Source organism: Nestor notabilis, unplaced genomic scaffold (assembly GCF_000696875.1).
Source record: "Nestor notabilis isolate BGI_N333 unplaced genomic scaffold, ASM69687v1 scaffold16620, whole genome shotgun sequence".
NCBI classification, from domain to species: domain Eukaryota; kingdom Metazoa; phylum Chordata; class Aves; order Psittaciformes; family Psittacidae; genus Nestor; species Nestor notabilis.
In genome coordinates, this window is record NW_009909874.1 from 29,806 (window position 1) to 51,270 (window position 21,465).

At 39.3% G+C, this 21,465-nt stretch overlaps 1 protein-coding gene across 3 annotated transcripts in view; it reads left to right on the top strand.

Annotated features, from left to right (window-relative positions):
* Positions 1–21,465, top strand: part of ANKS1B (ankyrin repeat and sterile alpha motif domain containing 1B) — a 50,908-nt gene that overhangs the window by 13,564 nt on the left and 15,879 nt on the right. Inside the window, exons 3-6 of one of the 3 annotated variants that reach the window (XM_010023432.1) lie at positions 5,350–5,424; positions 10,714–10,842; positions 13,778–13,849; positions 18,231–18,251. In XM_010023432.1, the coding sequence (XP_010021734.1) occupies positions 5,350–5,424; positions 10,714–10,842; positions 13,778–13,849; positions 18,231–18,251 (297 nt within the window). The remainder of the gene's footprint in view (positions 1–5,349; positions 5,425–10,713; positions 10,843–13,777; positions 13,850–18,230; positions 18,252–21,465) is intronic. The other 2 variants (XM_010023425.1, XM_010023439.1) reach the window with 2 other exon arrangements.

Genomic DNA, 21,465 nt, shown 5'->3' on the forward strand with positions numbered 1-21,465 from the left:
ACAGTGATAATTATTCTCTAAATGTGCATTTCAACTTCTTATGCATTTTGATTCAGGCTAGTTTGTATATGGGGCATGTTGTGTGCTCCTGCCTCAGGAGTCACATAGTCAGTGTCCACGTCCTGCTGTGCTTCTCCTTGCTGCTGTTGATTTAGTCGGACAGTTTTCTAACAAAGGAAGGAAATTTGATCTGAGATGATTCATACTGAACAACCTCATTATGAACATCTTGAATTTCTGTTGGCCCATAGAAGCTGTCTTGGGTAACACACAGTAGGCAATATTATCTTTTTTTCTTCATGATTCTCAGAAAGATATACATACGTATGGATATATGCACATACGTGCACATATTCCTATGTGTTCATTGAGCTGTGTTGAATACATCAGGACTGCCTTCCACTCAGCTCCTACTCCTTCTGCATTTGTTGTCCAGGTATTGCTTTCCTCTCCCTAGAAAATAGGTAATTTCCGTGACCACTCTTACTGATTTGTGATCACTTTCGGTACAGTTATTGTCTTCAGATTGTGAACCAAGTCTTCCCTGATTCACCTTATGAAGCACTAAGCTGTCTCCAACACAGCCCACAGCCGTGAAGACCTGTATATGTACTGTTCTACAGCTTTTCCAGTAAACATATTAGTAATTAGAAAGACTTGAAGCAGATGGAAGTGTGCAAACACTTTGTAACATGATTGGCTACTGACTTTACTACAGGTGTCTGAAGTAATAACACCGTGTTATCTTCTGTCATGAAGGAAGTTAGCAAGAACAGTAAGAAATATTCTTATGTGAATGTGTTTTCTTGAAATCAAGCAGGTTAAGTTAAATAAACAGAAGTATAAATGCCCTTAAACAATTATTTTAATAGAGTCATAAAGCGGCTAGGAGATCATGTCAGAACAGTGGGAAGGAAGGGAGATGGATGAGTGGAGAGCAGGTAATGCGGAGCTTCACCTCCCTCCTTCTCACACTGTTAACCACCCATCTGTATCGTGGGTGGCAGATGGCAGGAGCTGTGCAGTGCAGGCCATTCCCTTTCCTCCTTTCTTTGCCCCTCTTGCCCGTCAGAGTTGTGTACGATGGTAGCTAGATGGGAAAATCACAGAATGGTTGAGGTTGGAAGGGACCTTAAACATCATCTGGTTCTAACCCCCTTGACACAGGCAGGGACACCTTCCACTAGACCAGGTTGCTTAGAGCCCCGTCCAGCCTGGCCTTGAACGCTGCCAGGGATGGGGCAGCCACAGCTTCTCTGGGCAACCTGTGCCAGGGCCTCACCACCCTCATAGTAAAGAACTTCTTCCTAATGTCCAATCTAAATCTACCCTCTGTCAGTTTAAAGCCCTCAAAATCCTTTATGCGTGGGACATCTGTAGCTATCACAAAAATGGTATCATGATAGCAAGATCTTGTAAGCATTTATCTTTTGGGAATAATAAGTTCATGTTTGATACTAATCAGGCAATAGCTGATGCCTTTTTTTTTTTTTTTTTTTGCTGCTCTTTACCATATTACCTAGGAAAATGCTTTTTGTTAAACTCTTTTTCATAGAACCTCTTTGTCACTTAATACCAAGAGCCCAAGTGTATTTGTGTTTATTATGGTGGAAGTGCAGGCACAGATTGAATTCTTTTCTTTTTCTTTGAGGGCATATGTTTTGGGAGCTGAACATTATGAGTGTTTGAAGCTTAATCCCCATTCTCCCGCCTACTGCCTATTTACTGGCCTCAGATACTCACTTAACCTTTTTCATTCCCTGGTTCCTTCCTCTTCAGCACACGGGTATGCAACTTTAAGTACTTCTCCTGAGGGTTTCATAATTCATTAAAAAATTTCAGCACTTTGAAGACATAAAATATGTATATAGTAAATGCTAAATATTTTTACAGTGGTGCAAGGAAAAGGTTGGTTTCTGAATTTGAATTCATTACCTTCTATAAAATTAATGTTCCGTCTGTACTGCATTTCAGTACCTTAGTCATTCAAACATTAATGAGTGCAGAACTGAGTAATGAGTTTTGCACTGCTGCCCTTGTGACTGGGCATTCATACAATCACAGGAAATTCTTGCTTTCTGCTGCTTCACTTGATTTATTATTGATTTAATAAATCAAGTCACCTGTATTTAAAGATGATTTAGCTTAAGCCTAGATCCTCAATTCTGGAGGTAGGTCTGTGTGATGGGGGCAGTTCACTTGCACATTCTTGGAGCAGACACCTGGAACCAGAATTTGTCTCTCACAGGTGAGTACTACAAACATCTGCTTTTATCCACTCTTCCTTCTCAAAAGAATTAAAAATAAGAATTAGGACTTCATTTATGAAAGGGGTTAAAGACAGCCTGTCTTCTGCAGCTTTAACCTGTGAAAGAGGAAGGTGAAATAGATAGGTGTGAATTCCCTCAGTCAGAGAACACCGTCAAATTGAGACCTCACAGTTTTTGGGGGAGTGCGCTAGCCCCTGAGTTTGTGTTTAGGAGAAGATGAGCTGGGGAGGCAGGGGCAGTGTGGGTACTATTGGCATGTGTAAGAAAGGATTGATTCCCTGCCCTCTTTTTAAATGAAGCAACTTAAACTTTCATACACATTTACTGCAGTGTCATATAACCTGTTCCTGAGTTAGCACCAAAGCAGCCGATAGATGCATCCAGTGTACTTACACATTTAGGTGCTGCAGCATGGTAGGATTGCTGTTGCAGCATCGCTATCAGCGCAGCAGCCCTGGCATTCTGCCGGGAGAGCCCTGCACACCTCTGCTGTGCTGGGACAGGCACTGGCTCCCAGCTGTCACAGTTTAAACCCAGCTGACAACTCAGTACCACACAGCCACTTACCCACCCTCCTCCACTGTCCCCCAAGGTGGGATGAGGTGGAGAATTGAAGAATGTAAACCCTGTGGGTTTGAGATAAGAGCAGTTTAATAATTGAAATAAAATAAAATATAGTGATAATAGAAATAATACCAACAATGACAATACTGGTAATAATAATAGGGAACAACAAAAAAAGAGAAATGAAAATTCAGAGAACCCAAGTGATGCACAATACAATCACCACCCGCTGACCGATACCCAGCCTGACGCAAGCAGCAATCTGGCCCTTCCGAGTAGCTCTCCTTATTTTATATATTAAGCATGATGTGATGTAATATGGAATACCCCTTTGGCTAGTTTGGGTCAGGTGTCTTGGCTGTGCTCCTTCCCAGCTTCTTGTGCCCCTCCTCACTGGCAGAGCATGAGACTGAAAAGTCCTTGATTGGAGTAAGCGCTACTTAGCAACAACTAAAACATCAGTGTGTTATCAGCGTTGTTCTCGGACTAAAGCCAAAACACAGCACTGCAGCAGCCACTAGGAAGAAAAATAACTCTGTTCCATCTGAAACCAGAACACTACCTAAGGCACCACACCACTCCCTAAAGCCAAGTCCTTGGGAGGGGCAGGATTTAAGGATACACCTTTGCCTGCAGAATATCAAGATGACGAGCACCAGCTGTACAATATGATGGCATCACAGCAACCATGTGCCAGCACTGGGGAGAAATAAAACATCTGTAGCACACATTATCATGCTGCCTTACCTTACTCCTTTCAGGACCTTAACAAGTGTGTCCAAATATGTTTTCTTGATTACCAGATGCTTGGGGATGCTGCACCTGGCATGGAAATGCATTCTTTCATTCTTCTCTTGAAAATCAGAGGCACAATCTCCTGCCATGGATTCCCATTCAGGAATTCCCCCCCCCCAGGCAAACAAACATAGACATCACAGCGATGGGCATGATCAGAACATCCAGAAGTCAGTTTGCTTGACATACAGAAAAAAGGGTCATTAGTGCCAACTAGTGCAATGTTCTAATAATGGCACAGCAGAGGAGTGGTGTTTGCTACTGGTCTTGCACAGAGAGTAGGTGTTTGTCACATGGAGGAGGACTGTTTTGTAGCAAGTTGCAGGGGATGAGGTAAAAGACTGTGAACCAAAGTCAAAAGCTATCCAAATGAGCCCTGCACATCATGAAGAAGCGAATAACTTCAAAAACAAGATGAGGGAGAAGAAATTAACCAGATATGGGAAAGTGTAAGAATTAACTGAAGCTGTAGGAAGGGATGTGTGCTCATGCATTTCAGATCATGAAGGAAATAAGGGACAATTAACAAGATTAGGCTGCCATCAGCCTGTCTGGCAGTGCTCAGTAGTCAGTCCAGAGGATGCCAGCCTGCCCTGACAGTAACAAGGTGATAACCTAGTCTGTCACCTCCCAGGCAGCTAGGTTTCAGGCTACAAAAGGTAAGAGCAAGAGCCATGTTTCTAAAAAGAATTGCACTTCTTTGGATTGTTCTGAGCATCGGTGCTAAAATCCTGCTGCTGCTGCTGACAAGAACTGGCAATGCACATTCTTGCTATTGTTAAATAAGTGATATATTAATTGCTATCTATTCTGGATGCTGCAGTTGCATTTTTGATGCGTGTTTATTGCCTTTTGTTGCTGCCTGCCAAAGATACTGTGGGCAGAGACTACAGCTGATGCTTTGTTTTAGTTGCCTGGCTACTGTAAGATGTTATCTTAGCTTTTGCTGAGGTGTCACAGATGCTTTCTTGATGAGTGTCCAAACAAGGAAGTATGTAAAAGATGCTGGTGAATGCTGTGCTTGCCTAGTTCTGTTGCTTTTGCTAGAGATGCTACAGTATGCTTACTTGGTTTGCTACTACAGGCTATCTGTACAATAACGCAGAAGGTAGACTGAAACCTTTCATTTATACAGCGGGGTCGTGGTCAGTGCCAAAGGTAATACTAATCTGTATCTCTGTATGCAAAGGAACTGTTGTTGGAAGGAGATGGTGGGCAACTGCTTCACTTAATTGCAATGCGTTCTTTTCTGGTAATTGCTACAAAGGAAACTTATTTTTCTCGTTGACTGTATTGCCGGATTTTTCTCCTCCTCTCTCCCTATGAAAGTCTCCAACAGAGAGAGACTCAGATCTCAAAACTTAATTGGGATGTTAACTTCAAACTTCTTCCCTGCCAAAACCTGAAAGTAACCAATATTTCTTCTGCTCTCTGCATTTTCTGTTTATGCCTGCATAACTTTATCTCTTTACATCACCAGCACTTCTGACTAAATTGTTTTCTTGTACTCACAATCTGAAACCTCTTCTAAAGTCTCTGAATAAGCTATGTTTCCTTCCAGTCCAAAAATATTTTGTCATCAAATAAATAAAAAATTACTTTTAACAGCTGTTTTACTTCTTTAATATTGTTGCAAGCCTTTTCTTAATTATTCTTGCCTTTTGGCAGTTGCAGTGCATTAATATTTACAAGATGAGATGTAGTTTTCTGTTTATATTAGCAGTCTTCGGTCTGTGAGATCTGGACCAACCAGAATGCAGGATATCCTTTCTCATCGATTCATCAGGTTCATAATGTAAGATACAGTGATAAATGGCTATGTTGTCACTCTATGGATGTACAGTCTGTTGCCATGGTGTTATCTACGGGTGTCATGTCACTAAAATGACAAAAAAAAGTTCGTAACTTGTCCTCCCTCTTTTGGGATTATGTGTGCGTGCATTCGTGTATTGTGCCATGTGGCTAGCATATGTTGGCTGTATGGTGTACATACAGGATGGGGGCATTGCTAGCAGCAGTCTTGCTCAGAGGGAGATTTGACTTCTGTTCCCCATATTTCATTTGCTCACTTTTCCAAAGCGAGAAACTGTGTAAACAGCTTGGTTTGCACAGTTTCACCCCCACAATGTGTCGTGCTGCCCTTTCTGTGTTAACCTATAGGCTTTGCCTAGCTGGGGAACATGCCATGTTTGCAGAGGCACTTTTGGGGAATTAGAGGTAATGCTGATGCTACTCTGAATTTTCATCACTTCTGTGACAGTCACATGTGCTGTGCACGTGAGAGCAAACCTGGTGATCTGTACTGCAGCATGGTAAGGGCGACAACCTGTCAGTCAGCAGAGTATATCAGAGGAACTCTAGATTTCTCCTAATTTGTGCCATATGACTGCCTCCTAGGAGTATTTCTGCCAGAGAGGGACTGTTTTGGCTACTGAGCTTTAGAAGCTTTTAAAATGTAAATACGCCGTGAACCTGCTTCCATTATTTCAAAAGCCAAAGATACAAGGAGCTCAAAAAAATTTCTCTCACTCTAGGAATTAAAATGTACACAAATAAAGAGGATTTGGCTGGTCCACAGAACATTTAAAATTCTTACAGGGAGAAAATCACTGATTTTTCAGCCAGAAGCGTTGTATCTATATGTGCTCCAATTTATTGTTGTCATGGTGACTAATGCATGTTACCATAAGTAGGCATGAGGCTTTAACAGGTAAAAAGTTAGACCATGTGGTCCTTGTTAAAAATGACTATATTCAATCACTCAAAACCAGGCTTTTCTTTTTTAAAATTTTTTCCTGTAACCCAGAGGGTTTTTAACTTGACTTTTTTTTATAAGAAGATGAGGCAGGTTTTAGATTTTATAAAAGTTGCATTGAGATTACTTCTTTACATATTAAAAGACACCTCTTCATCCTCGTCTTTAATATGAGCCAAATTCAATTGTCAGAGAATGGGATGAGAGAAAAATGTGCAACAATTGTAAAAAATTACCTAATAGCAATAATCCACTTCTGTAGCTCATTTGACATCAAGCATCTGATCCTTTTTAGAGCACTGAGAAGTGCATATCTGCCCATTTTTCAGTGTTATGAAGGACTGCAAGAGGATGAGATACTGATCTTTAAGGCTATGACCTTTATGGTTAAAAGTTGTCACTGTAAAGGAATTGAGTCTTTACCACTCTGATACTGGACTTGAGACCATTTTGTGATTGTTAATTCTTTATCTGCAAAATGTGGAGCAAGAAAATCTTCTTTCTCAAGCTGGCTGAAGCCAAAGAGAGGAAAGGCAGTGGTTAAAGGCATGGGGAGGTTAGAATACTAAAACACAGGCAGTACAGCAAAAGCCATGTGATAAATTGCACAGCTGTCTGATGAGCTGTAAAGTTAGATGAAGAATAAATTATCTCTTGCCTTTGTACTTCATCAGTGAGATAAAAATCTCCATATGTATATTGTGTCATAAAAAATACATAAGCTTAAATGTTTGATTATTTCTTATAATTGCAAATTAAATATTCAAACCAGAAAATCCTTACCCTATCATATCTATTTTTAAAAATCAAATCAAATAGCATCTTTGGTCCCGCATGGCAATTTGTGAACATTTCTCTACTGCTTAAAGGTGTTTTAAGTGCTTATGAAGGTCCTGAATCTCACTATGTCACCCATGAGTTATACCAAACCAATTCCTCACATTCAGAATTGCTAGTATTTCATGGTTTTCTACCCCAGACTTGAGACTTGTTGTTTAAAGTCTTCTTTAGGTCAAAGATTTTCTTACTTTGTAGTTTACCTGAAGTTAATTGCCATCGTCACATCCTAAATTGAGAAATTACAGTATCTGACTTGAGTCAGTCCACTGAGGAACTTCTTTTTTCCTGTAGAGGTTTTTAGGCCCAGATTTATGAAAGTAGTTTGCTCTCTAAATCTTTTTTAAAAGCCTTTTTTCCCTTTAAAAAAAAAAAAAAAAAAGAAAGAAAGAAAAAGAAGCAAAATCGTGTGGGGAATACATAGTAAGAATTAAACTTCTGACCGTCTTCATAGATGTGGGCTTTAGAGACTGCTCTATTCTATCTCAGTCTAAGTAGGTAATGAATACCAGCAATAGTATGGTTTAAAAATCTGTGGAGTTTCGTAAGAAACAAAAGGAAGGGAGACCAAAAGCCACTTGTACTGAATATTAGAAAACTCGTCTGATACCGTTAGAAAATTTTATGTCTATGTATAGCATGTCTTCTTCACCTATCATTATAATCTATACCTATGATGTTTAGTTTTATGTAGCATTTCTTAATAGCTGCTCACTCTACAAGTCACATTGAAATACATGAAAGGTCTCCAGGTGCAGAAATCCTGTATCTCTGCATTGCCTTAACCCCAGCTGTATTGTGTGTTTAGATCATCCTAGAGACATGTATAGCAATCTTATCAATTGTGTTTTGTCTAATTTAAAAAGAGTAGGTACTAGGATGATTGTATGTATTTATAGAGCAATTAATGGATACAAACAAATGGTCTCCAAACAGTCCCTCTCTAAGTGTCTCATACACTAGTTTTATTAACCTGGTGGAAGATTATTTCTTATTTTCTCATGATTATTGCTTCCTAACTCTTTTATAAAATTGAACCAATATGAGAGGTAATCAGGAATCCTCTTTTTACCGCCCTTCATTGACAGAAAGAAACAATGCAGTTCTTCATGCTTTTAATATCTTCCATGCAAAAGCGAGTCAAACTGTAAAATGATGTGCTCATTTTACTCCTTATGTACCCTGCTTTATTTATCAGTACTGTCCATTTTCTGCGTGCAAGGACAGTCACCTGCACAGCAGTGCAACAAAAGGGTTTGGAGCACCACCCAGGGTTATTGCTACCCAGAGTCACTTGTTCAGTAGAAATTATAGCCCTACTTCATGGCCATCCGCATGTTTCCTTGGTGGAAAGACCAGTGGTTAAAAGATACACTTTTATAGCTTCTCTGTCCTGGAGTTACTCCTGTTCCATCATAGTAACATTTTGCTAAATAGATAGGATGTACCTCCTGAGATCTGCTTCCTCACACAGAACATGCGGGAGTGTTTCTTTATTAGGAAAAAAAAGAGGCTATATCAAATGGTCTGTTAGCTATGGCCTTGAACAGTTCATAAAAAACAGTTGAGCACACTAGGAGAATTTGTCATGGGTACAATCCATCTTCTCTTGTAGTCAAATACAAACTGCGCTAACAAGGATGCAGGTCTTTGCCTATTGTAATACAATGGAAACCTCATTTTATAAGGAGAACTGCTTCTTAAAGAAAAAAAAATTTCCACTTCAGATTAAATATGATAGAAGGATAGAAGGTGGTCAAAAGTTTCATTTCTATGGATACAGAATGCCACAAATTGGAGCAATTGCTCCTGCTGCTTTCCTTTCAAAATTTGAGCTTGAAGTCGTATCCATAGCATATAGGCAACTTAACTAAGCAAAATAGAAATTACAGTACTGTATAATTTGTAGCTGTGCTGATAGTGCCAACATTAACTGGATTTGACTTGTTTTATGATGTTACCTTGCTTGAAGTTACCATATTGGCAGGGTAATGTTGATGTTTCCAGATTTATCTCTTGCTTTTCATTGCAGAGTTGTGCAAATGCGTGTCATTTCATTATTTTGTGACACATGAAAATTATGTACTTGTTTTGTTTACTCTGTCCTGATTTAATTAGTAGGATGTGATAGTTTGCCAGACTTTTGAATGTCTTCGATAAGATTTTTTTCATGTGTTTTTGATTCTTAACTTATTTTTGCTTTAAAAGTCTTAACTTCTGGCCATATTCTGTGTGAAATGCTGATGACAATTCTTTGCCAGCTTCAACACATATTTTAACAACATGACATGCACAGAAAATACACAGAGATAAGTGCAGGTAAAGAAAGAAGTAGCATGATCCAAATTGAAATAATCATATAGGACAGGCAGAGAAGGAAGAAGGATAAGGAGGGAGAAATCTGATCCCCAAAAGATAGATAGGAAGGACAGGAATTCAGAGACAGACCAGAACAGACCAGACAGGATAGGGGAGAAGTGGGGCTGGTGGCAAAGGGAAGGGGACTTGGGAAGAGGAGGACTCCATCCACAGGTCATTTTCTGTTAAAGTGAGCTGATACTGGTTTGGCAGCATGGGCACCAAAAGTAGGAGAGGTTGCAGTTAAAAAGTAAGTAAATAACCTTAAAATAATACTTTTCTTTGCAAGGGTCTGTAAGGTGGAAGGAGTCCCCAAGAGCCCAGAGGTCAGTCCAGGTCCAGTAAAGCCATGTCCAAAAATATGCAGTGCTGGGCAAGACCCAGACCAGCACAGCCATGCTGGGGTCATGCCTGTATCAGTGCCTATGTTGACTCTTTTTGGAAGGGAGAAGAGTATCCTGCAAAAGGATTTGGCAAACTGCAGTCCTACCCTTGTTTTCTGAGGGCTTTGAGGAAAGAAGGGAGATGACAGCTCAGGAAGGCAATCACCTGTATCAATGTGAATGACGGATATGGAAGGGCAATGTTAATAACTCTACAATGAGATATCAAGAGAAGGTGTTCAAAGCAAATATTAAAGAGATTAAAGAATGCCTAATATATTTGAAGAATGTGCAGTAAGTTTTCAGATCAAAGGAAAGTCTATGTTATTTAGTCGTTTAGTAAAGTTAGTTATCGATTATACGTGCTGGGTAATGGAAGACCTTTTAACTGCATAGAAGAGCTTGTAAAACACATAGCGGAATTTGTGAATGGCATTTTTGTGCATCTCATTGCTTTCATCCTCATATATGTATTGTAAACAGTTATTTTTAAGGAACGTTTCCAGAGCCTAATGATTTTATTCTCAAAGCAAATAGATTTAATTAAAGCCTCATTAAACACTACAGTAGATGACTTTGGATTATAAATTAAATCATGCAAAATGTTGTAGGAGTTGTGTTCCCTTATTTTAGTAACATGGCTCTATGTGTATAAAATAAATTATTGTTAATTGAGCACAACAATGGAGGGTTAGTTTATAGTGAATTTGCCTGCGACTTCTCTTATATCTTCAACAACTATGATTTTCAGACAGGAGACTGGGGAGAGCCTTCCATTACCTTGAGACCTCCAAATGAAGCCACAGCATCAACGCCTGTACAATATTGGCAACATCATCCAGAGAAACTCATTTTCCAGTCATGTGATTATAAAGCATTTGTAAGTGTTGATAAATTTAGTGGTTTGATTTGGGGTGGATATATTAACTTTAGATTTTGATAGGCTGGGTTTTTTCATTTGTAATGGTTTTTCAGTCACTTCTAATGAGATAAGCCACTTTTTCTGAAATACTGTAATTGTAATAAATGAGAAACAAGTATGCACAGTACCTTTTGCTGTGAATTTTGTAATATATTGCAGTTCATGCAGCAGTAGTCTTAAAGAAATGCACTATGAGTAAGTGGCTAAGTGTTGTAGAAGTGACAGTGAGAGCGGACACCCCTACTTGTAATCTGTCACAAATCTCTTTCTGTGATTGTCCCCAGACGGTAACTAGAACCTCTGCTTTCCTCAGCAAGTCACAGTAAAGGTCCAGTCTGCCTGCTCTCAGTCTTGTGTTCCTCCTGTGAAGCACTTCAAATTGAAAAGGAAACTTGGTGATTTCTAGTTCTTTAAATATTTTTCATAGTTTTCAGTAAGAAACTTTTCTTTAAGAAAGGAAGGTGTTTCCTTCATCACCAGTAACCTGAATATTGCTGTATTGTCTCAACTCCCACAGTTGTATTGACCTCAGCTTTAAAACCCTGGCTTGGAAGTTATAATGAGGGCAGCTTTCATTGTATGCCACATCACTCAGTTGAACTGTTGGATGTCCTCTGTGTTGCTCCCACATGCTCTGGGTCTTTCAGAAGGAGCATTTCCAAAAGCGCACCAAGTCAAAGGAAAGCAAAATTCCTAGAATTTCCAATTTATCTGACAACTAAATTGGGCAGTACTTCTGTGATTTGTTTGTCAATTCCACAGTCCACCCTGAGAAGCATTTCTGAATGCTTGCAGCTGAGGTAGGAACAGGAGCTGCCCATCTCTTTTTCTTCCTGTTGTTCTGCCATGAGCCTTTTTTCCCTGGTGCCTGACCAGCTGGTAGCTTTCAAGGAAATACCAGTATATTGTGCCATAGTCCATTAAAAAAGAAAATAAAATAAATTGAAGAAATTGTGTCCTTCCTAGAGAAGACTGAGGATGCCAAAGATGGTAGACAGCAGGATCCAGAGAAATTCATAGTCCAACTCAATACGCTTTTGTTTAATTTTCTAATTTCAGAGCTTGCTTTAAATTCACTGCTCTTCTCCAAGGGCAATACTAAGCCATTCCATCAAATTAATGCCCAAAGCCCTGTTCATGTCACCACTGGGCCCCCAGCTGGACTTGCAGCTGCTTAGCTTATGAATCTTCACAGGAATGCCCTTCATTCATTCCTTTCTGCTTGTGCTTACCTGTTAGTGTTGATGTTGCTTACCCTTACGTTTATAATGCCCTATAAAGTTTCTCACTAATTACCATGTTGGCTACTGTCTACATTGAAATATTTATGGATTTTCCTGCAGGTCAGAGACCCCTGCGGTACTCAGTGTGAACTGAAGGCTTTAAAGAAAATATCTCAGTTTAGGTCAGGAGACCAGAGATGAACCAGTACACTTTCTGCTCTGTCCCAGCTTGCATTCAGCTGTAACTGAAGTTATTTTTGATAAGTTCTTGTTTAAGATGAAGCTGGTTCACTGTCTGGTTGGGTCAGCTTAGTCTGTTTCCAAGGGGAGTCAGCGTGGTAGAATGAGAGGGATGAGACAGGGGTGGTGGGCTGCAGCATCCTCTGGGAAGAGGTTCCTGCCCTTGGCACTTTCCCTCCTCCTGCAGTTTACTTACCCCATTCTCTCCAGGGGCAAGACTTCTCCTCAGCTCCTGTGTTGCTCACTTGGGACTAAAGACTTAAGGGAAGCCATGGATGGCATTGTGCTGCAGTGAGAATGCAAAAAGACATCTCTGCGCCTGGGGAGAAGACATGGGGTGGCTTGCTGTCCCCTTTCTCCAGTTAAGCCAGAGTTGCATGAGGCACCATGCAGAAATACAGGAACATCCTGTTTACTCAGAGCTATGAACATGTGCACATCTACAAATGCACACGCCTGTAGCATCTCTAGGAGAAATGCAAGCATGGCTCTCACACAGCCTTCTTAGCAGTAACAAGACCACTTGAGAACAACAGGGATGATGCAGCCAGCTCCATCCCTGGAGGAGCAGTGCCATTCAAACATGGTGTAGAGAGGGCCTGAGACCTCCAAGGATTAAATCCAGAGGAGAGAGCCCACTGTCAGGGTGCAGGAGGGCTCAAACTGTTCATGCCAGCAAGTGACATAGTGAGGAAGAGGCAGGTAGGAAAGAGGATGTGTCAGTGAGGTACTCACTATGCCTTGTGTACCCTCAGAGATGAGCAGGCTCCTTGGAGAGCACAGAGGCTTTCAGCGAGCTGAGCCAGGACCCAGCACCAGTACCCTGCTGCTTCCTCTCACCCAGCCCTCCCTCCGATCACTGAAGGCTTCCAAATAATAGTTCAGGGTCAGCCTTTTCTTAGGAAGAAATAATGATTTAAACTAGTTTTCAGTTCAGATTTATTTCCTCTGTTTGGTGACATTGGGTTCTGCTATTTGCACATAAATTAGTTACAGATTGTGTACACAGAGGTTAACATCACTGCTGCCCTTCACATCCATGTGATTGCACACATAGCAATATGAGTTTGGCAGATGGAAGCTAAAAAAAGCAGATTCTCCATTTTTCACTTAAATGGCTTTTTTTAAGATGGGGTCTGTAGTATTCGCTTGTTGTTTGAGTGACTAAGGTGATAAGCTAAAAGACTTTCAGATACTGTTTCAAAGGGCTCCATCTGATTCACTACACTTGTTGCTGTGCATTCCTGTTTCATAGGTTGATTAACACACTGGTTTAAATGATTTAACAGAGAACTACAAAGTGAAAAAAATCTATAGAAATATATTAAGTTGCTGCTACCACTATGATTTTTTGGCATTTTTTAGTGCATTTGTGCAGATGTTTATTTGTTCTGGAATTCTAAATTAAGTTTAATGGATTTTTATCTTAGTATTTAGGTTCTATGCTGGTAAAAGAATTAAGAGGCACAGAGTCAACACAGGATGCCTGTGCAAAGATGAGGGTAAGTTAGTAAACCTACTCCTTTCTTTATCATCATAATATTAAATACTATCAACTTGTGATTGTGTACTGTGCCCTTTTTGCTTTTATAATGTTCTGTTGCCCATTTGTTTCTCATTGCCCTTGCATTTACTTTGGTATTCAGTAGGAAGTCTCTTCTGCCTTTTATCTTAATCTCAAGTAGTACCCAAATTTAAAGGTATATTTTTATTTTGCATTTTGTATTTAAGAAAAAACCCCTAATGTATGCATTATGTTTTCTCTTGAATCTTAAAGTATGTTTCCACAGACTTTAAATGTGCCCATATCACATTGCTTTTACAAAAAGAATCTGTAGCTCACGTATGATAACTACATTGAATTTATTATGTGAAAATATGTACTAGTAAATATATTAGCGTGCTACCAAAACTATTGTTTTTTACGTATGGTCTACTCCTACAGTCACATAATCCTATGGATGCTTTTACTCACATGAGTATTCCCACTAATTATGAGTTACTCACATGCTTATTGATTGAAGCATGAAAAGAGATCTAATTCAGTTTCACTTGATGGTGGAAAAGCATTTAGGTTTCCTTCAAACTAGTAAGAAGATGTTTTTCTATGGCTCTGGTTTGTAGAAAATTCCAATGAGGCTTAGTCTGTCTCCAAGAAACATACTGCTGCTGGAAACTCAGAACAAGCCACTGGCCAGCTACACGATTTACTCCCAACTGTATCTGTAATAAGAATGCACCTGTTCATAGAAATGGTGAACATATTATGGTCTTGCATGATTAGTTAATGAAGAATATAATTGTTTGGTAATCTACCAAATGTGTAAAATTACATAGATGAATGAGGGAATTTCTTTCTTCTGTGGATCATAAATCTTTTATGCATGATGCCTCTGAGCATTAGAGATAGCATTCAGATCAATTAGAAAGCTGGAAGATGTGTAAAATTCATGCAGTCAAACAGCCATTTCCTATTGGTTACATATCTGCAGCATACAGACTTTCGTATAAGATGTTTTAGCTAAGGGCTGGCTGTAATTCGCACTTACTAGATTGCCTGAGATCTGTAGTTTTCAGTTAATTACATGCTAATCATTCCTCACCTGGGCTTAAACTCCTCTGAAAAAAACCCAACAACTTGACACAGAAGGATCTACAATCACATATGCATGTTCTGGGGCATTAATTGAGGCTGCAAGCACACCACCTTCCAATCCAGTTTTCAAACTGTCTGCCTTAGCAGTTCAATTATTCAGGAATATGCATATGAAGATCTTAGGGCAGAATTTGACACCATAGTAGCATATGACAACTTCAGTAAGTTTTCTGACTGAACTAGGAAGCTTAACATCAAAAAAGTCTCTTTAAATAATTTATAGCCATTTCGAGATATTTTTAAAGTGATACATTTGGCAAATTTAAATTATATACCTGATAAAATAAGTGTTTGAAAACAAATTTAAAATACATTTTTCTCTATAAAAATAATGGAGTTGCATAGTAATCTATAGTGCTATACACATGTAATACAGTGATGGGGTTTCTATACATTTATTTTTTACATTCTCTTTTGAAACCATTGTGCTGTGAGAATGTTTATTTTCTGGTATGAGGGGGTTTTATTGCAAAGAGGTTTGAATAAACCAGTTTTTTAATCAGGATTTCATCTATTCTTTCTATGTAGTCATTTTAGTCATATTCCTATTCAAGTCAGAAACAAAAAAAATTGACTTAATGGGAGCAGATTACTATTTTAGCATAAGTTTCCCAGTGAGAAAAATGTATCTTTTTCCGAAACTTTCTCCCTATGGTTGTGTTCCAAAAGTTGGTGTCTATGCATTGGGAGTCCAGGTTGTCCTAAGTAATCCTGAAGTTTTCCTGTGGTGTGCTTTTTTGTATTTAAGTACCAGTGGGTTGTCATTGAAAATGTGGCTTCTTTTATAGTTACATTTTAATTTAAATGTACTGAAAGGGACATTTCACACAATGAAAAGAAACAAAAACCTAGCTATATTATTTGACTACTTCTCAGGTACTGAATTTTGTCCACTTGTGCAGCATCTTTAGAGTTAATAAAATTTTTACATAGGATTGTACTAACGTGATAGGGCAACATTTTTTAATTTTAGTGTTTTATTTTGTTTTCCATTTATGTATTTCAAATCTATAGCATGCTGCAGTCTGAAACATGTTGGGAGAGAGCATGTCGCATATAAGCTTGTACCACGTTCAGGTTTTTTAATCTTTCTGGAATCAGCCACATAATGGTTTTTAAGGATAAGGTATTAAAATTAGGTACCTAAGTTTTCTGTCAATGTGGCTTTAACTTGTCCATCTTTAACCTAATGCTGCTCAAAAAAGAGTTTATATTCACTGGGTGCTTTCCAGTCAACAGATATGCAAGGACGAAAGAAGTCAATCGGTGAAAAAAAGTATGTAGATCTTCCCTAATCATTCACAGATACAGAGAAACAACAAAATGACATATTTGCTGACTGCAGATCCCTCACTGTTAGTTGTAGAAGCTTCCTGTGCTTTCAGTTACTGCAACTGATGGTTTTGGTCCTCAAGGGAAGTGTCATGTGGATATCCCTCACATCTCTCCACAGCAGGGCTTACAGCAGCCTCGTTGTCTTACAACTTAAGAGTGAAGGGAGGTCCTAAATCTCCTATAATAAAAAATACAAAATAAAAATAAAAAAATAAAAAAACAAACCACCAAACCTGTCTTACTAACTCTTCTTGGCTATCCACTCTGCTTCTCAGCGTTGTGCAGCAGTGTGCTCCAGCAGGGCAGATGATAAATTTGTTTGGGGAAGATCATGGAGACGCAGTAGATTGAGCTCAGCACAGTGGTCAAGGTTATACATTCTTTTTCTTCCCACCCAAATTACAGATTTTTGCAGCCATCCAAAATTACGGATGTTTGGCAAGAACTATATCTATTAGAAGGATTATACTTTGTTTTTCCATTCACATATTTGTGCTCCATGGATGGATTTATATTTTATGGTTTCCTGTTTGTTTCCAGCTATTTTCTCTCACAGACACTCTCTCTGCAGTTGCCAGCAATGTCTCCTTATCTCCGTTCACCTGTTGTAAACTGACTTTTGCTACTTGGAGATTAAATCTTGCTGTCCTGGCCGGAATAGATTTGTTAATTATATTTGAGAGGTGCCTTCAAAAACTTAAGGGCTTTCATCTTTCTCAGCGTGGAATAGGAAATATTACAAGTTGTGTTTTCAATCAGAAATTACCGCCTTCACTTCAAATCACCATAGGAACACAAAGTGAAAATAAAATGTGTTTACATTAGAATAAAGAAAAGGATTAAAGTTTAATTAGAGCTAGGAAGAGACTTGTTCACTACGGTCAACTCCATCTGGCATTTACACATCTGAATGCCTTGACCAGGTATGAAGGGGACAGTTTTATACTTACTGGCACGAGCACAGCAGCAAGGTAGACCCTTTCCTTGCAGTATTATTAAATCACTAATGTTGCATACACCAATTGCACAGTCTGAACCAATCAGATATATACTACAGCAGTAGGGAACATAGGTTTTACTGTTGGAGCCTGCCACCTTCCTGAATATTATGTATCTTTCTTAAAGGCATTCTTCTTAGAAAAAAAGTTCTTACATTTCAAGTCAAAGTTCTGTGAAACCAGCAACATAATTCTATTCATAAAGCAGGTGTTTAAATATCTTGCTGACTTAAGACTGAAAGTTGGAATTGTTACAAAATCTGCAGATAAAGCAGAGGTGACCCCTTCACTGAAAATAAGCAGGGTCTGGAGCATTCCTTCCTCTTTTCTTCTTATGTAAAGGATGACCTGGATATAGATGGCAGTCTCCTTGTTTCTGCTAATCCATTTCTACTTTTCAATCTCAATTTAATTTCTACCCCCAAATGTAGAAGTGTCTTGCACAGGCCTCCTAGTGAAACTAGCCAGGCAAATACCATGTCAGGATCAAATACACTATTTGAGAATTCAGATACTTCAATCTCTGTTTTCATGGGGCTTGTAGCTCAGTCTCTCATGTGGCCACCGCTTCTGGGGGGGTCAGCATTGAAACAGGCACATGAATATTATTCAAAAGGAAAAGAGAACTGGTGGGACATTTAAAAGATGTTCAGTGCTTACACACACCCACATCATACCGTCCCATCCCATGCCACACGTGCCATGTTCTTCAGAGGATTGTATGTCTTTGAACTCTGTGACTAAAAGGAATCCAAGGTGCAGGAGGGATGCACTGCCCTTTCAGCAGCAGATGAGTGCATACAGATATGGCAAAAGCAAAAAACCTCTTTCTCAAGTAGACAAGTTGCAGGTGTATCCCCAGTGCAATGCTTATATTGATGATGTAGCTTGGAGGCATTCACTAATTGTAGGAAAGTAAACAGTCTTGTACCACAGGGACTACAGATGCTATCTTATTCCAAGAGGTATTAAATTATGTCAGTGATGCATATTTAAGACTTTTGGACTGAGAGAAGTTTGTAAGTACATGTTACAAGAGTTTCAAAAATGGCTTCAAAACTGACTGGCCAAATGTGAATTTTGATTTCTTACTTCAATTTCATTTCATGCATGATCTTGTCAGAGTGATTCACTCAAACAGAACTATTTAATGAGGCTTCATAAACCTTAAATAAATAACAGAGTTATGGGCAGATAGTAGGTGACAGCAATATGTATTTTGAAACGTGCAGGCTGATGCTATTTGGAATTAATAGTTGCTACCAGTATGGGAAAATGTTCAGATTCTCATAGTGAAGTGGATTCCAGTACATAATTGAATAGAAAAATTACCAGTTACAGTCTTCAGATAGCTATTAAAAAACAATATAGGACAGAATTAGCAGATTAATTTGCAAAGGTAAAAAGCCAAGATGAAAACTTCAGATATTACAGGCTCATAAACTTGTACCCAGCAGTTATGTATGGAATTGTTAGTGACTTGGCATAGTTCAGTAGTGTTTTTTATTGTGTATTTGCAAGATCAAGTATAATTACATATTCAATAAAACCTAAAAATTAACATGGCTTCATTTTTGCCACTGCATGAAAGCTGAGTAATCCAATTATAAATGCATATGTAAGTACATGAAAGTGGTCAACGTGGCAAAGTAGTGCTACAATATGTCAATATGTGTGTGTTTGCTCAGAGATACTGTGTTTTGTACACTTCAGGAGTATTTAAAAGTGTTGGATTAGTGCTCTCAGTTCTGCACAGAACAAGGTATTACAGTACAATCCGGACTTGAAAGGGTTAAAGGTCTTTTACAGTTGTGTTTGCATGTATTTGCATTTTAAAAATAAAAATAAAGCTAGTTTCTATTGCTTTATTCATAGAACAAAGTCCTCTGCCTCTTAAGCTATTGTTGATTACCTTGACTTGTTAAGCGCACTGGCTGGGTAGATCTCAAATGAGTTGGATTTTATTTTGTATTCAAAATAAATGTCTAGCAGTTCTGCACAGCCTTTAACTCAAAATCAAAATACAGGTGGAAATGCTTTACCCACTTAAGACAATTTGTAGTACTAAATCATGGCAATCTGTTTAGAGTCTGCTTGCGAGTATGGTGGGTTTTTTCAGTGAAACTAAATTCATAAAGATGACGAGAAGCAAGCACTTGCTCTCTCTCTCTCTGGCACCACTGTGCTGTTGCATACCTTTATGACTAGTTTCAAAAGGAGGAATTCGGAGCAGCCCTGTCCAAGGCTGTTCAGGGGTTTGGCACTGTCCTGTCTAATGGTAGCTGTGGGTTCAGTTGCACACTCAGAAGGGAATTAAATCCAGTCCTTTAATGTAAAAGCAAGCACTGTAATAACTAGACAGTTACACAGCAGATGCCTTCTGCCTCCTTCCACTGGATGGATCTCCTTTCTGGGTGCTGAGATGAAGCAACTTCATTGCAGCAGCTGTATTAAAGTAGTGGCAAGCCTTCTATTCCTGTTATTCTTTATTCTGTAGAAGAAGAGGCTCTGTGTCTTTTGGAGGGGATCTGGGAAGTTGAACGTAAGTCACATTACATTCAGAATGGTGGCGCTTTCTTCCACCTTCCTGTGTCTAAAGTCAAGCCTGCTTTGTGGTTCTCAAGTTACACATGGCCAACTTTCACATAGTCATCCACCTGTCTGGTAGGAAGTGTTTCAGAACTAGGACCACAGCTCAGTCTCTCTGGCATTGCAGGCTGTGCAGCGTTATGACTCCTCACTGCAGGAGCATTGTACCTGAGGAGACAGGGCATGCACATCTGTCCTTGTGTAGGCACTGGCAATGAGCCTAGAGTATGCTTGCTGTTCATCCAAATGATTCTGCTAAAGAAGTGTCTTAAAACAGAGACAAAGTTACGGTCACAAGTGATGGAGTTTGTAGAAACTATGACCAGTTTCAGGCTAGTGAGCACTTGCCCAAAGACAGGGCCCTGTCACTATGATTGCTTCTACATGAGATAAAATCTAATTCTGCTACTATGTTATGAACATGCCTTGGAGCATTAGACCATATGTCAGCATGCACATGGCATACAATGCCAGCCTTCAGCTGTGGCTCCTATAACTTTGGCTCAAGTCCACATGCTTCCCATAGAGGCACCAGATGGACAAGAATGTTTTGTCATCTCATCATGTCCTCGTGGAATTGATACGGTGGCTAGGACCTGAAAAGCCCATGGAAAGAAATACTGACTCCTGTGTCTCACCTTCTTCTCAAATTCTGGTCACAGGCACAAGCAGAGATGCCCACTTGGCCTGCACAGAAGTGTGAAATGTCTGACCATGAAAGCTGTGGGACTTCATCTCAGCATCCTAGAATTTAGAGCCAAAGCACTTACAGTGCCTGAGCAAATGGTTTTCATATTGTATCTCTGAAAACTCACGTTACACATTCTGGCAGCCACCTCCTCCTTTAAAAAGAAAAGAACAACAAGCAAATAGGATGAGCTCACCATGACAACTCAAAACTGTTCAAGCGTGGAAACTGCATGGAAATAGTAATTATATGGTGGACTTCAGTTACTGTATCACTGAGAACTGAGCAGGGGGAATAGAGCTGTTTGTTTTTCATGATAGCACTGTCATAGTAACAAAGGATGTTACTGCACTGCCCAACTGTTTGTTGCAGTGGGGCTTACAAGTGCAGAATTGTTTCCCAAAATCATGTTTCTACACTGGACTACAGTCTTCCAGAACATGTTTGCACGAATCCTGGCATTTGTATGGTTTGCCAGCTGATAATGAACATTGCCTGCTCTTTACCAGCTGAGACAGTTTGGCTTAATAAATTACAAATGTCCATCAGTCTCTGATTCATTTCCTAATTTGCCAGCTATAATTTAATAGTATCTTGATGAGCTGTTTCACTCAGATACAGTCCTCTAGCAGTTCACAACCTCAATTAAGTAGTAAAGATCATGTCTGCTCTAGATAAACCCAGGTGAATGTGGAGCAGACAGTGAAGATGATTAAATTACTAACTACTGGTCTAGAGGAAAGAGGACTTCCAGATGGTCGGTACAACGTGGCCTTGAAACAGGAAGCTTCACCTTTATGGCAATGGAAGATAGAGCAAATTAGACCAAAAAGCTATAATAAATTAACTTAG